This window comes from Engraulis encrasicolus, chromosome 7, assembly GCF_034702125.1.
Source record: "Engraulis encrasicolus isolate BLACKSEA-1 chromosome 7, IST_EnEncr_1.0, whole genome shotgun sequence".
In the NCBI taxonomy this organism is placed as follows: Eukaryota; Metazoa; Chordata; class Actinopteri; order Clupeiformes; family Engraulidae; genus Engraulis; species Engraulis encrasicolus.
Window position 1 is genome coordinate 53507384 of NC_085863.1, and position 12181 is coordinate 53519564.

Sequence of the window (12181 nt, forward strand, 5' to 3'; positions counted from 1 at the left end):
TACAATTCAAGGAAATAGGAGAACTAGAGTAAAAGGCACTAGCACTGTACCTTTACCTCCACCACAAGGTTATGGATACAAGTCAATTCTCCAACCTTGGGTCCTTTCCTCTGTCCTCGTTGAGGAATTGGGAAAAGCCAATTTTATATTGCACGTTCATTTAACACAGGGATGTCAAACTCAGGCCCGGGGGCAAAATTTGGCCCGTGGAGACATTTTATTTGGCCCGCGAGATCATTTTAGATGTCTATTACTGTTGGCCCACATACACCATAACTGTATAGCGTATTAAAATCTGAACATGAAAATTCGTATATCGCAGGATATGAGTGGGCCCAGGCCATTGAAACAGCTCACACTCAAATGCAACAGAATATGTGCAGACACATTTGAACTAATTAAACATTACTTTAAACATGAACCATTCTATTTTTTATTTTTTTTAATTGAGTTTGGCCGGCAACTTTCTTACAGATTTCGATTTTGGCCCTCGGCCAATTTGAGTTTGACACCCCTGATTTACGTGTTATCTGAAAAACAGCACTTATTGTCAAACCACCTTTGAAACCATTTCCTGATGCGTCACAAGGCTTATTTTCTTGGACCGAGGAAGTTTGGAATTACTTTTTTTCAATGTACATTTGGTGAACTCAGCAGCCTTGGTAGGGGCCTGCGTTCTCCAAATGCCATTCTAGCTTTTTTTCCCTTCACACTTGTATTTAAAGTGTAAAAGTACAATTTAAGCGTCCTCCCATTCTTTAGGTCACAGACATAGTGTTGCCATTGAATAACATGATTGTTAGATATTGATCTTAACATTATATCTAATAAATAAATGGTATATGACATTGATGTCTACATCTTGAATACTTTTTTTAGCAACACACTGCATGTTTCTGGAAAAATAATAAAAACACAAAAAAATGAAGACAACCAAAGGCAGATTTATACGAAAGGGCAACATTTACTCTCTATGAAAAGGAAATAAATCAACATGGGAGATGTATAACTGCATCATCACTGGCATCTACAGTACAGTAGGAGAGACCTTCTGAGTGTTCACCCGCTCAGGCACCAAAAATAGACCAAGAAAAGTGTGAAAGATCCAATCAGTGCAAATCCTGCAGGGCTAGTGTAGGCAGTCCCAGAGCCCAGAGTCCTATATATACACTGCGGTGCTGTCCAGGGGTGCAGGGAAGTCAGCCATGTTGATCTTTAGCCTACATCATATATATGAACATTAGACGGCGTGTTTAGCCTATTGACATTGTCCAAACTTGGGTGTTGCCGTTGAGGGCTGGTATCCTGTTTACCATAGATGTGGTGTTACCGCCACGTGTCGGTTCATGTGTGTACAACCTTATCACCAATTGATGGCAGCGTTATACTGCCTATAGTTGAAGGTGAAGATTGTGCACATCCCAGGAAAAGGTGCAGGACAAAGGCTGACTGTTAGTTTTCAGAGTGAGGAGTCCGCACACTTAAAATCCCTTTTGTTGTTGTTCTTTTATTGTTTCATGGCTGGATTACGCTTAGACGCAACAGTCTTCATCAGATTCTCAGCAAATACTGCCCTAAACATGATGGCGATCTGCCTTCAGCCATTTGTTCCCATCCAAAAGAAGTGGTCAACACAGCATCTAGAGTTCATATCTGAGCCTGCAGGGCTGATGTAGACAGCCCCAGAGCACAGTGTCCTTCACATGTCCTGTGTTATACACTGCGGTGGTGTCCAGGGATGCAGGGCGGTCGGCCACGCTGGTCTCTTTGGCCTACATGAGGTCTACATGTCCTCCACGCTCCACTGGTAAGCTATGTCCTGCACTGCCTGCTTGTCCGCTATCCTGGAGTAGCGCTTCTGCTCAAAACCGTTGGATCTAATAGGACAAATAGAAAGCCATGTGAACAACACACAGTACAACATTCATACACAGCAATCAATATCATACACAGCAATCAATGTATTACTAATCAATATTATTAATGTTATTATTAAATCTATACGATTAGTATCATCGTGTCAAAGAAGAACGGAATGGTTTTTTTACCTGTCCACTCCATCCCAGCGGTATCCTGGCATAATGTTAAACCGGTTTGGAGGTGGTTGTGGTCCTTTGTAGCGAGGTTTCTCTGAAATCCAAAATATGCAACAATAAGTTAAAAATACTGTTGTTTACCATTCCATCTAAATAACTGTAAGTGGATATGGATAAGAGGACAAGTCAGGTAAGAGTGCAATGTACTGAAAAAACGTTCAATCTAAAGTCATTTCACCTGATGTGTAAACCTCCCAAAATAAAAAGAGGATAAGAAAGAGATGGGGGAAACCCCTGATGTAAAAACGTACCCTTGATGCTTTTAGGATTTAGTCCTTACATGTACATTGTTTGGCTTTAAGATGACCTAAGCCTACATTTCAAAGTGTCCCCCTTGAGCTGTGCGTCCTTCTTCTTGTATTATTGTTAATTATGATGTATTATCATCATCATCATCATCATCATTATATACCTTTGATGCCCTTGAGCTGTGCGTCCTTGGCTTCCTTTTTGTATTATTATTAATTCTTGTCATTATCATCATTATATACCTTTGATGCCCTTGAGCTGTGCGTCCTTGGGCTTCTTTTTGTATTATTATTATATATACCTTTGATGCCCTTGAGCTGTGCGTCCTTGGCCTTCTTCTTGCGCAGCATGGCGGCCATGGGGTCTCCCTCCCTCTCCTGCTCCCTCAGCATGCGGTCCAGCTCCTCGTCGTCACGGTGACGCGCCAGGGGCTTCTCGGCCTCCTTGAGGGCGTCCTCCACGTTCTGCTGTTGCATCTGGCTCTGGGCCAACCTACCCATAATGCATCAGAAGTAGAGGACACAATCAAAACAATGACCGTCACAGAAGACCAGATTATAACCAATGATTTGTCCAACTTGCATGCGCAAGATTTTCCAAAGCCTGCCAGGAAAAAATGCTGCAATTTTGAAGTTCTGAAGTCATGAATCATGAAGTTCTGCAACTACACTGAAGAGCTATTTTCATCAAAAATTTTAAATTAGGACAGAGCACCACTGCTGTCTTTCCCATCTTAAGAGAACCAGAGCAGATATTCCTCCAAGTAAACATTGACATTTGCCACTGTGTAATATCAGTTATATAGAATTAATTGGCAATAAAGTACGTACACTCAAACTTTCAAAAGCAAATCATGAAAATAAGATGGGATCTAGAGACATACCCTTTCCCCCACTGTGCATATTTCTCGTCTCTCTCTGCCTTCACCCCGGCCTTCCTGCTCTGCTCCTCCCGCTCTGCGTCCAGGTCTCGCCTCTTCCCTGACGACTTATCTCGGAATATGGTCTGCGCATTACGGGACTCCTCTGTGGAAGAAACAATGAAGAATCATTAAGATCTCATTCCTAACTGGGGGAAAAGAGGTAAAAAGTGGCAAAGGCGATGGAAGTAATTGACTGGAAAAGCAAATATGATAAGTGGCAAAAGCAGTTTTGAGAGAGAAGTTCAAGAGAGACATTGAACTTCAGTTAACAATTTGTAATGAGCTATGGTGCAGTTTGGCACCAACCAAAGGAATGTCGACATTATTCTAAACATGAGCTTTAGTTGGCTGCTTGCCCTGATCGACAAAGGTTGAATCTTCCTTGCTTTTGTGGCAATTGATCTGCCCAGTCCAGAAGGATTCTTCAGATTAGTTTTTTAGCGCCTTTGTGGGCTGCAATCTGTTTGTACAGCAAGAATGCAGCAAAAACAAATGTGCATTAACAAAAAATGTGTTGAAACTCATACCTTCAAGGGGTTTGTTCTGCTTTTGCCTTCGTTTTATCTCCTCTTGTTCTTTCCTGAGAGTTTCCAGAGACACAAGACCTGCCGCTCCGCCTGACAGCATTTGTGGAGCCTAAATGCAAATCAGAGAAACACATGTCAAACTTATTATGCAATAATAATCCCATGTAGTGTAGAAGACCACATTACCATGACACTTCAATTTCCCAGAGCTTGGGATCAATAAAGCAATGCATCCATATTTTATGAGCTCTACAACCACCACTTCGTAAATGGACTGCATTAACAGTATGATGCTCACTTAGCAGTCTGACCCAAAGCAATTCCACTGCCTAACATTCACTAACACACTAAATATAATGATGGCAACAATGAGTACGTTTTAATATGTGACCTTGCCTCCTCCACTTGCCTCCTCCACTTGCTTCTCGTCATGATGACATCACAGACAACAGCATTATATTTCAATATCTTGCAAAAGCTCAATTATAGAGTCTTTTTCTCATTTGCAATTGGGATGGTGAATGAAAAACAGTCCCTCAAAAGTTGTTGTGACAGCTGGGAAACTTTATAGTTTTCTCCACGGTGTCGGGGCCAGGAGGCGGGACGAGGAGACAGGCACAAGTGGAGGAGGCAAGGTTGCATATTGGGATGGCAACAATGTCAACCCCACTGTTAATACTTATCCATTACCCTGTGTCCTAACCACAAGTGATGCAACCGACTGAAAGCAACAAAATCTGTTCCATTTCAATCTGACTACTATGGTACTACACCTGTGATCTGGGAGAAGTGGGTCTGCGAGGAGGGGAGAGATCTGAGTCAGAACCTCCCCCGCCCTGGCCTCGTCTCCTAGGAGGAGACAGGTCCGAATCAGAGCCCCCACCAGCAGCCTGTCTCTTCTTCCGGGGCGGTGAGAGGTCGGAGTCAGAACCTCGGCCTGCCGCGGGCCGTCTCCTTGGTGGGGATTGGTCGGAGTCAGAGCCCCCTCCCTTCACGGGTCTCCTGCGGGGGGGAGAGAGGTCTCTGTCTCTGGAATGGCCCTTGGGCTGGTCTCTGGAGCTGCCTTTGGCTTTCTTGGAGTGGGAGGACCCATCTGCAAACAGGCACAGCAGGTCTGAGTACACTTTTATGAAGCCGACATTCCAAAAAAATTAGAAGAAGATTAGCAGAACATTTCACACTCTGTTTTTTTGTTGTATAAGCCATTATGAGGAGACTGGGCAACAGTATCCATAATGCCACTATGATTGTTTATAACGCTGGTAGTCAAAGTAAACTAGCAACAAATTAAGACCATCTATGTGAAGTGTTAGGACATTGCCCCCTCAAATAAATATTAAATAACCAATGGTTACGAAAAAAAATGCTCAGGCTGAAGCATTTTATATTCACAGCATCTGAATTCAGTGCTTTAACAAATGTCATTATGGTCAGACAGGCTAAGCATCATTCAATGTTTTTCCTAAAGCAATGTGGTTCATTTGTGATACGACATTGTTCACCTTTGCTTCTGTTTGTGCTCCTTGGAGAAGAGCTCTTTGCTGCCTTCCGTGGAGGCGAGGGTGAGGAGGAGTCATGTCGGGCTCTTCTGGGTGGAGAGGCATCTGGAGAGTCATGGTGCGTTCTTCTCGGTGGAGAGACGTCTGGTGAATCATGGCGCGTTCTTCGTGGTGGCGAAGGGTCAGGAGAGTCGTGACGAGGTTTCCTCTGTGGGGACTGGTCCGGAGAGTCATTGCGCCTCTTTCTTGGCGGCGAGACGTCTGGGGAATCGTGGCGTGCCGGTCTTTGTGGTGACACATCCGGAGAGTCATGGCGACTGCCTGAGCCTCCACGCTGTTGGTTGCTATTTTCATAACAGTCCCAAAACATCATTGCCAAAAAAGGTCAGACATTGTAATTCACTTACTATCAAATAACAATAGTATAACTTTGATTCAAATGTGAAGTACCTGAAGCCCTGAGAATCCTGAGATCCTGTCAAATATAAAAACATGAACACAGCGTTATAGTCTACCCTTTTCAATGGATCCGTTGCAATTCAGAGAAGAGCATTATATTCCTTTCCAACACCTTTGTGGGTTTATGGGCTAATTAACCCATTTAGCCTGATGACTCGTATATGTTGTTTGACCTTTGGTGCCTGGAGACACATATACGCTGCATTCAGGCTCTTGAGACTTAAGCTTTTTGAATAAAAATGTGGCTGTTACAGCTGAATGAACACATTGTAATGCAACATGAGGGTCTTGGGGTTTAAAATGCTAGCCTATCGTGTTTCATGTTTTTATATGCATCAGCGGCGAAGATATTTAGGTTTTTATAGGCTGAGGGCAACTTTCCCAACAAGGGCTTAGGCATTCAGCAGACGTTGTTTGCAGGTGCTTTAGGCATCAATGGTTGAAGCATGCTCATTATTAAACCAAATTGCACAGGAGGATTTGCATGTGTCTCACCCACCGACCTGAATATTGTGTATCTTTGGTCTCACCCATTGAGAGTGCATGAATCTATGGTCTCACCAGAATCGTCTCCCATAATTCTCCACTTGTTGCTGGTCCTGAAAGCTTCCAGACGCCTGACCTCTTCTGGGCGCTCATCTATGACTTCAGCAACCTGTGCACAAAATCTTAGGATCACGAACTACCAGTGAACTTTGAACGCTCAGAAATGGCTTAGTGTTTAAAGTAAGAAAGCGGACATGTCACCTGGTGTGAAATAAATGCGAATCATAAAGTAACAGCAAGTGGGGAAGCATTCCGTTTTGCCAGCCTTACCACGGGGGCTTCATCCTCCTCGTCATTCTCCTTCTCTTCAGGGGTAGTCATCATTTGCCTCCAGTCTACATCGTCGTCTACAATTTTCATCCTAGAGATACACCAGGTGATCTACGTCAACACGATCCAACAGTGCTATCCAACAACTGAACTGTGATTTTAATAACACGCTGTACTGTGGAGAGTAAACAAGGGTACGTAATACGGTAGGACTAGCATGTTTGCTAACGCTTTCATCAACAGACGTCTCACAGTGATCGTGTGTTGTAAGTAGTTACCCCTTTCCAGGCTGTAGGCTTCGCTTCTTTTTGACCTTCTTTTCTTTAGATTTCTTGGAATCCCCATTTCCAGATAAATAACGTTTCAAATAGTCTGCTTTGGAGAGTCCAGTGGCTTTTCCCGTGGACGCAGCCATTTCTTCTGAAGTGGTTGTAAATTACGTCACGGTACGGAATGCGTTGTGGGACAAAAAATATGACACACGGCGTTTGGCATGGGGTGTGTTTATTGTCATTTCAACTTTGGAACATGCTTGTTGTTTGCCTATAATGATCTCACAACACAAGCAGGCCTATATTCGTGACTTCAGGAAGTTCATTGTGTTTTTTTTGTTAAACTGACAAAAAATGAATAAAAAACAAATCATATCAAAACATTATTTCACAACAAGGCTATTCAAACAGAGTGCAGAAAAAACACACATTACATGGTTTGTAGGATGAGCATTAAAACAGTAGGCTAATTACATTGTTGTCTATCATCACCCACGTTTGTGGCACACATGCTTATTCATGAAGGGGCAGATCTCAGTCTTACACCCCCAGCACTTCTCTGTAGTGTGCTTCAACTGTGTCTCTTCACCGCAGGCCTTACATTTAATCATTTTTGGCCCCGCGTCTTGCTGCTGTGGCTGTTGCTGAATAAGCTGCTCCAGAGAGCTCTTGGTGGCACTGTCTGTGCAGTGGGCTATCCCCACCACAGTGAGCCGTTTTGGGTCCCACACACAGTCCTCCTCCAAGCCACCAGGCATAAAGGCACCGGCAGGCAGCCAGGCTGTGTGATACCCATGCTGTTGCCAGGTGGTTCGCATATTTTGGTTTTGCACATCAATCTTCTTCACCTTGCCAACTCTGACCCGCAGCTTCAAGACCACCTGCCCATAACCCATGGCCTTGTTGATGTCCCTGCTGCAGTACACCCCAGGGCCTAGCGTGCCTCCAAGGGAGGGCCGGAACCCAGACGATATGATGGCATTGGCACAGGTCTGGTCTGTGCCGTGGTACATAGTGTAGCCATGCTGTGACTTGGGCGCCTGGCCTGGCTTCAGTTGCCTGGATTTCTCACAGACGGCTTCCCATCCGCTGAATGCGATGGGCATGGTGGTGCCTGTGATGAGAAGACATTGTGTTCCCTGTAACTGTCAATCAATTAAATCAATCAAATGTTATATAGCACTATATCCCAACTAGGCCTACATAATTGACTCACAGTGCTTCACATTCACACACACACACACACACACACACACACACACACACACACACACACACACACACACACACACACACACACACACACACACACACATTCACAGACTGGCTCTAGTGGCTACCATGTAAGGCCTAAAGTCAATTGTTCTGGGTTTAGTGAGAAAGCAAAACACTTAAAATAAAAAAAAACTCCACAACTGATCAATCTGTTTTCATTTATTATATCATGAATATAGGACCACACCTATCTGGTGTGGTTACAGGGTAACTAACATGCGCCAGAGCTGGAGAAGGCTATAACTGATGTCATTGTTCAAGCAAAAACTGAAGGCTAAAGAGGCACATACCTAACTCAAAAGCGTTTAATTATGCAAATTACTATCCTGATTAAAAATGTATGTTTTCCAAATGAGAAATGTACAATAAATAAAGTGAGCTGATGACTGGACTAGTGACAATCAATCGTGACTGGGTAAATGTGTGACAATCAAATGCCTTGGGTGGGCGGGGCAATGCGCTTCAACAACACAGGGAAACAGGTAGGAGTCACAGAATAGAATGAAAATAATGCGTGTTTTGTTTTAATTAGCAATTTTAATGCTAGATTATCATTGTAAGATAATGGTCTACCAGATAAGATAGCAATAAAAGGTAAATTATATTTTACAAGGCTAAATACTTGCTCTTATCAGTAGGCTACTACCCCTGCAGTGGAAATTTAGTTTTAGCTAGTTTAACCTATCCCACATTTACTGTTAACAATGTCCTTGTGTATAATTAAGAAATGTGACCGTACCTATGGTGACGTTGATCAAAAAGAGCAGTGTGTGTAAAGCACCAACCTTCCGATGTCGGCCCTCTCGAATGTAGATCTCCCAACTTTCACTTTCACTTCACTGTGCGTGCAACTCCTCCTAGCTGTATGGCAGTAATGTGGTCTTTGAACTCTGAACATGCTAATGAATAATACCGTAGTTTTACGCTGTCATTTAAAATGATCTTAACAGCATATCATAGCCTGCTGTAGACGCTATTTACAATGGAAGTTGTCAACATGTGAAATTTAAAAAAAATAGTCTGTCCTTTAAACTCATAGGCTAACACGCAAATAAACATTTAGTTGAATTTGGTTTATATGAAGACTTTATTTTAGGGAAAAGAAACTAATGACCACAGGCATATATATTTTTTAATTAATGTTACTATTTCAGTAGCACAAAGCATTTGAGATAAGTCGAGATTACTGGGAACTAATTGCCCACTTTGCACTAAGGCCAGCAGTGTTCTAAGCAAATTAAAATAACCTACCAATAACAGCAACATTTAAATGTGACACACATAATTGCTGTGTGGCGATTATCCTTCTGAATGCAGGGCAGACCAGTTTAGGTTAGGCCTACTATGGCCTTTTAAATAATACAATTACTCTGTCATTTACTGGGACTCACTAGAACGACGCCCTTTCGGTACTTACCGCTTACGTCATACGACCCTAAACCTAACCCTAACCCTAACCTTAACCCTAAACCTAACCCTAAACCTAACCCTAACCTTAACCCTAACCCTAACCTTAACCCTAAACCTAACCCTAACCTTAAATCGCTTGTTTGAAATATTTGATTACCATGTGAAGTCACGAGAGGGCGTCAAACTAGTGGGACCCGTCATTTACTAGGCCTACATCATGTATTCATGGTGCTAGGCCTCATGTATTCAGTTGTTTTTTCATACATGTTTCTGAACAGTGTAGCACACCATACAACAATAGTGGTTTATAATGCCAATTGTCAACATATAAGTCAAAGTCATACGATATGCATGGTAAATGGACTTTCATTTATAGAGCTTTCCTATACAATATACTATTATACTCTACAAACTCGTACAACTACCCAGTTAACGTGAACATGTGTATTCATTTATGGATAGGAAATCTTTTTTTTCCTGGGAAAAGAAACGCTCGACCACAGGCACATTTTTGGCTTTTTTATTGGTGTTAGTATGTCAGTAGCACAAAGCATCTGATATCATTGAGATAGAGATTATTGGCAGCCATCGTTTGCCCACTTTGCACAAAGGTCAGCAGTATTCCAAAGCAAATGAAAAAATACCCCACCAAAAACAACAAACTGTACATGTGTCACATGTAATTACTGTGTGTAGAGATTCTTCTATGCATGGCTTATATGGTCCCAAGAGACTAGGCCTACAGGGGTGCATTTCTCGAAACCATAGTTGCTGACTACGTTAGCTACTTTGTTCTTTGCCATGCAATTTCCCATTTGGCAACTACCCAAGTTGCTAACTGGCTAACAACCATGCTTTCGAGAAACGCACCCCTACTTTTTTTAGTGCTGCCCTACTCAGAGAGAGTGCAGCGGTGTCAGGGTTTTCAAAGGGAGACCATCCCCGAAGGCAGACACAGGTGGAGGGAGAGCAGCAGCGGAGGGAGCAGAGGGAGACTGTGCATGAACACACTGATGGCAGAGCAGGGCTCTAGCAGTTCTGTAAAGTCACAAGAGCAAAACATTAGTGCATGCTGTGCTTTATGACATGACAGAGGCAGCATATAATTGTAGTGTGAGATACACCAGATAGATAGATAGATAGATAGATAGATAGATAGATAGATAGATAGATAGATAGATAGATAGATAGATAGATAGATAGATAGATAGATAGATAGAGACACAAAAGGGTCAGTTGTGCAGGCCCATTCGGGGAGGGCCCAGAATCGGGTACTCATTACATTGTACACAGGGAAGCTGACAGGTGGGGACAAAAGTGGTCAGTTTAATTGAGGATTGACCGATCCATGCAAAAGGGGTCGTGACTTGGGATCGGCCAATTGGGCCCTCATTATATTGAATGTATTGATTTGAGGGGCCCTTTCAAATGGCCCGCCAAAGCTGTCAGCGGCTGTTATGGTACTGTATGTATAGGGTGGGGGGCCCTTTCAGATGACTTTGTCCTGGGCCCCAGCCAACACCATCAGTGGCCCTGATGGCAGCTTCCCTCTTACCTGGCTCAATGAAAACAGACTCCAGGTTTCCGTAGATCTTGCACAGGAAGGTGGTGTTCTCCGACACGGTGTAGTCGGTGATGGTGAGCCGGATGGCGTCGGTGTCCAGGAGCTCGGCGTACGCCTTGTCCCGCCGGAACTTGTCGTCGGCCATGATGCCCGAGACGTTGGTGTTGATGATGGTCTCCTTGCCCCCCCGGGCCATGGAGAACTCGTAGTCCAGGCGCATGGAGCTCGGTGTGGTGTTCACCTGGCAGTCCACGCGCAGGTCGTTATCCTCCTCCTGGCACACCGTGATCTGGCCGACCACGAAGGCCACAGAGACTGGAAAGAAATGGCGCTTTATTGACGCTTTTATCCAAAGCAGCTTACACGTTATTTGTTACATGGTATTGGTTACAGTCCCTGGAGCATTGTGGAGTTAATAAGCAAAGTCTACAATAACTGGAAAGGCATCACGCATGTCTTGCTCAAGGGCAATTCAGCCTAGATGAGGGTGATATGACAAACAACCTACATTCTTCCAACATTCTTTCTACTGGTAAAGGATTCGAACCACTTTTCGTCTTTTAGCTCATGACTGCCCACGAAGAGAGGAAAGTGCCATAAACCAGTTGGTTTCCATAAAGAGTGGACCAAGGTCAGCTACCAGCACATCAGACATTGCTCTTTAACAGCACGTCATACCATCTCACCATAATCTTATCTCTATCTTAAAAGCCACAAACACAAAATTCTCAGCCTTTGATCAATATAAGCCTGCTCGCCTATCAAAACTTTGCCAATGTTTGTTGTCACACACTATAAGTAGCTTATTTTGATCTCATCTTGGCAACGTCTTAACTAAAATAAATCATCCGCTGCCAATGGTTTTGATAAAGGTCATTGTCATGTGTACATGTTTGTCATGACATGTAGGCTATTCACTCAGTGGGAATCGGCCTTTAGTACAACAGTACTTAGTGATAAGAGCAATAACAAGGGGAAGAAAGACACAAGAGATAGCAGGCTGATAACAACACGGTTTTTGTTTGGCAACATAATGCACTACATTACATCTCATGTAGCTGAATACTTCCATCCAAAGTGTTCCAGTAATGA

The 12181-nt window shown here is 43.3% G+C and overlaps 2 protein-coding genes across 2 annotated transcripts; both read right to left on the minus strand.

Moving 5' to 3' along the window:
- Window positions 1-940: 940 nt before the first annotated feature.
- Window positions 941-6987, minus strand: bud13 (BUD13 homolog). Its single transcript, XM_063202649.1, has 11 exons — window positions 6847-6987; window positions 6569-6659; window positions 6314-6407; window positions 5744-5768; window positions 5297-5637; window positions 4568-4887; window positions 3795-3903; window positions 3229-3370; window positions 2647-2837; window positions 2049-2130; window positions 941-1877 (listed from the first exon to the last, which is right to left on the minus strand). The coding sequence occupies exons 1-11, from the start codon at window positions 6981-6983 to the stop codon at window positions 1784-1786; spliced, it is 1626 nt and encodes a 541-aa protein (XP_063058719.1). The 5' UTR covers window positions 6984-6987; the 3' UTR covers window positions 941-1783.
- Window positions 6988-7239: 252 nt separating this feature from the next.
- Window positions 7240-8955, minus strand: LOC134453171 (uncharacterized). The gene is made up of 2 exons (XM_063203994.1): window positions 8901-8955; window positions 7240-7954 (listed from the first exon to the last, which is right to left on the minus strand). The coding sequence occupies exon 2, from the start codon at window positions 7944-7946 to the stop codon at window positions 7329-7331; it is 618 nt and encodes a 205-aa protein (XP_063060064.1). The 5' UTR covers window positions 7947-7954; window positions 8901-8955; the 3' UTR covers window positions 7240-7328.
- Between the last annotated feature and the right edge of the window lie 3226 nt (window positions 8956-12181).

What these genes read in the sequence shown, in the direction of transcription:
- bud13 (XM_063202649.1), bottom strand. Translation starts at nt 6,983, where the DNA reads ATGGCTGCGTCCACGGGAAAAGCCACTGGACTCTCCAAAGCAGACTAT. An exon ending in AATTATGGGAGACGATTCTG is followed by an intron (nt 5,769 to 6,313) that starts GTGAGACCATAG and finishes TATATTTGACAG; the next exon opens with GATCTCAGGATTCTCAGGGC. An exon ending in ACAGCTCAAGGGCATCAAAG is followed by an intron (nt 2,131 to 2,646) that starts GTATATATAATA and finishes TTTGGATTTCAG; the next exon opens with AGAAACCTCGCTACAAAGGA.
- LOC134453171 (XM_063203994.1), bottom strand. Translation starts at nt 7,946, where the DNA reads ATGCCCATCGCATTCAGCGGATGGGAAGCCGTCTGTGAGAAATCCAGG.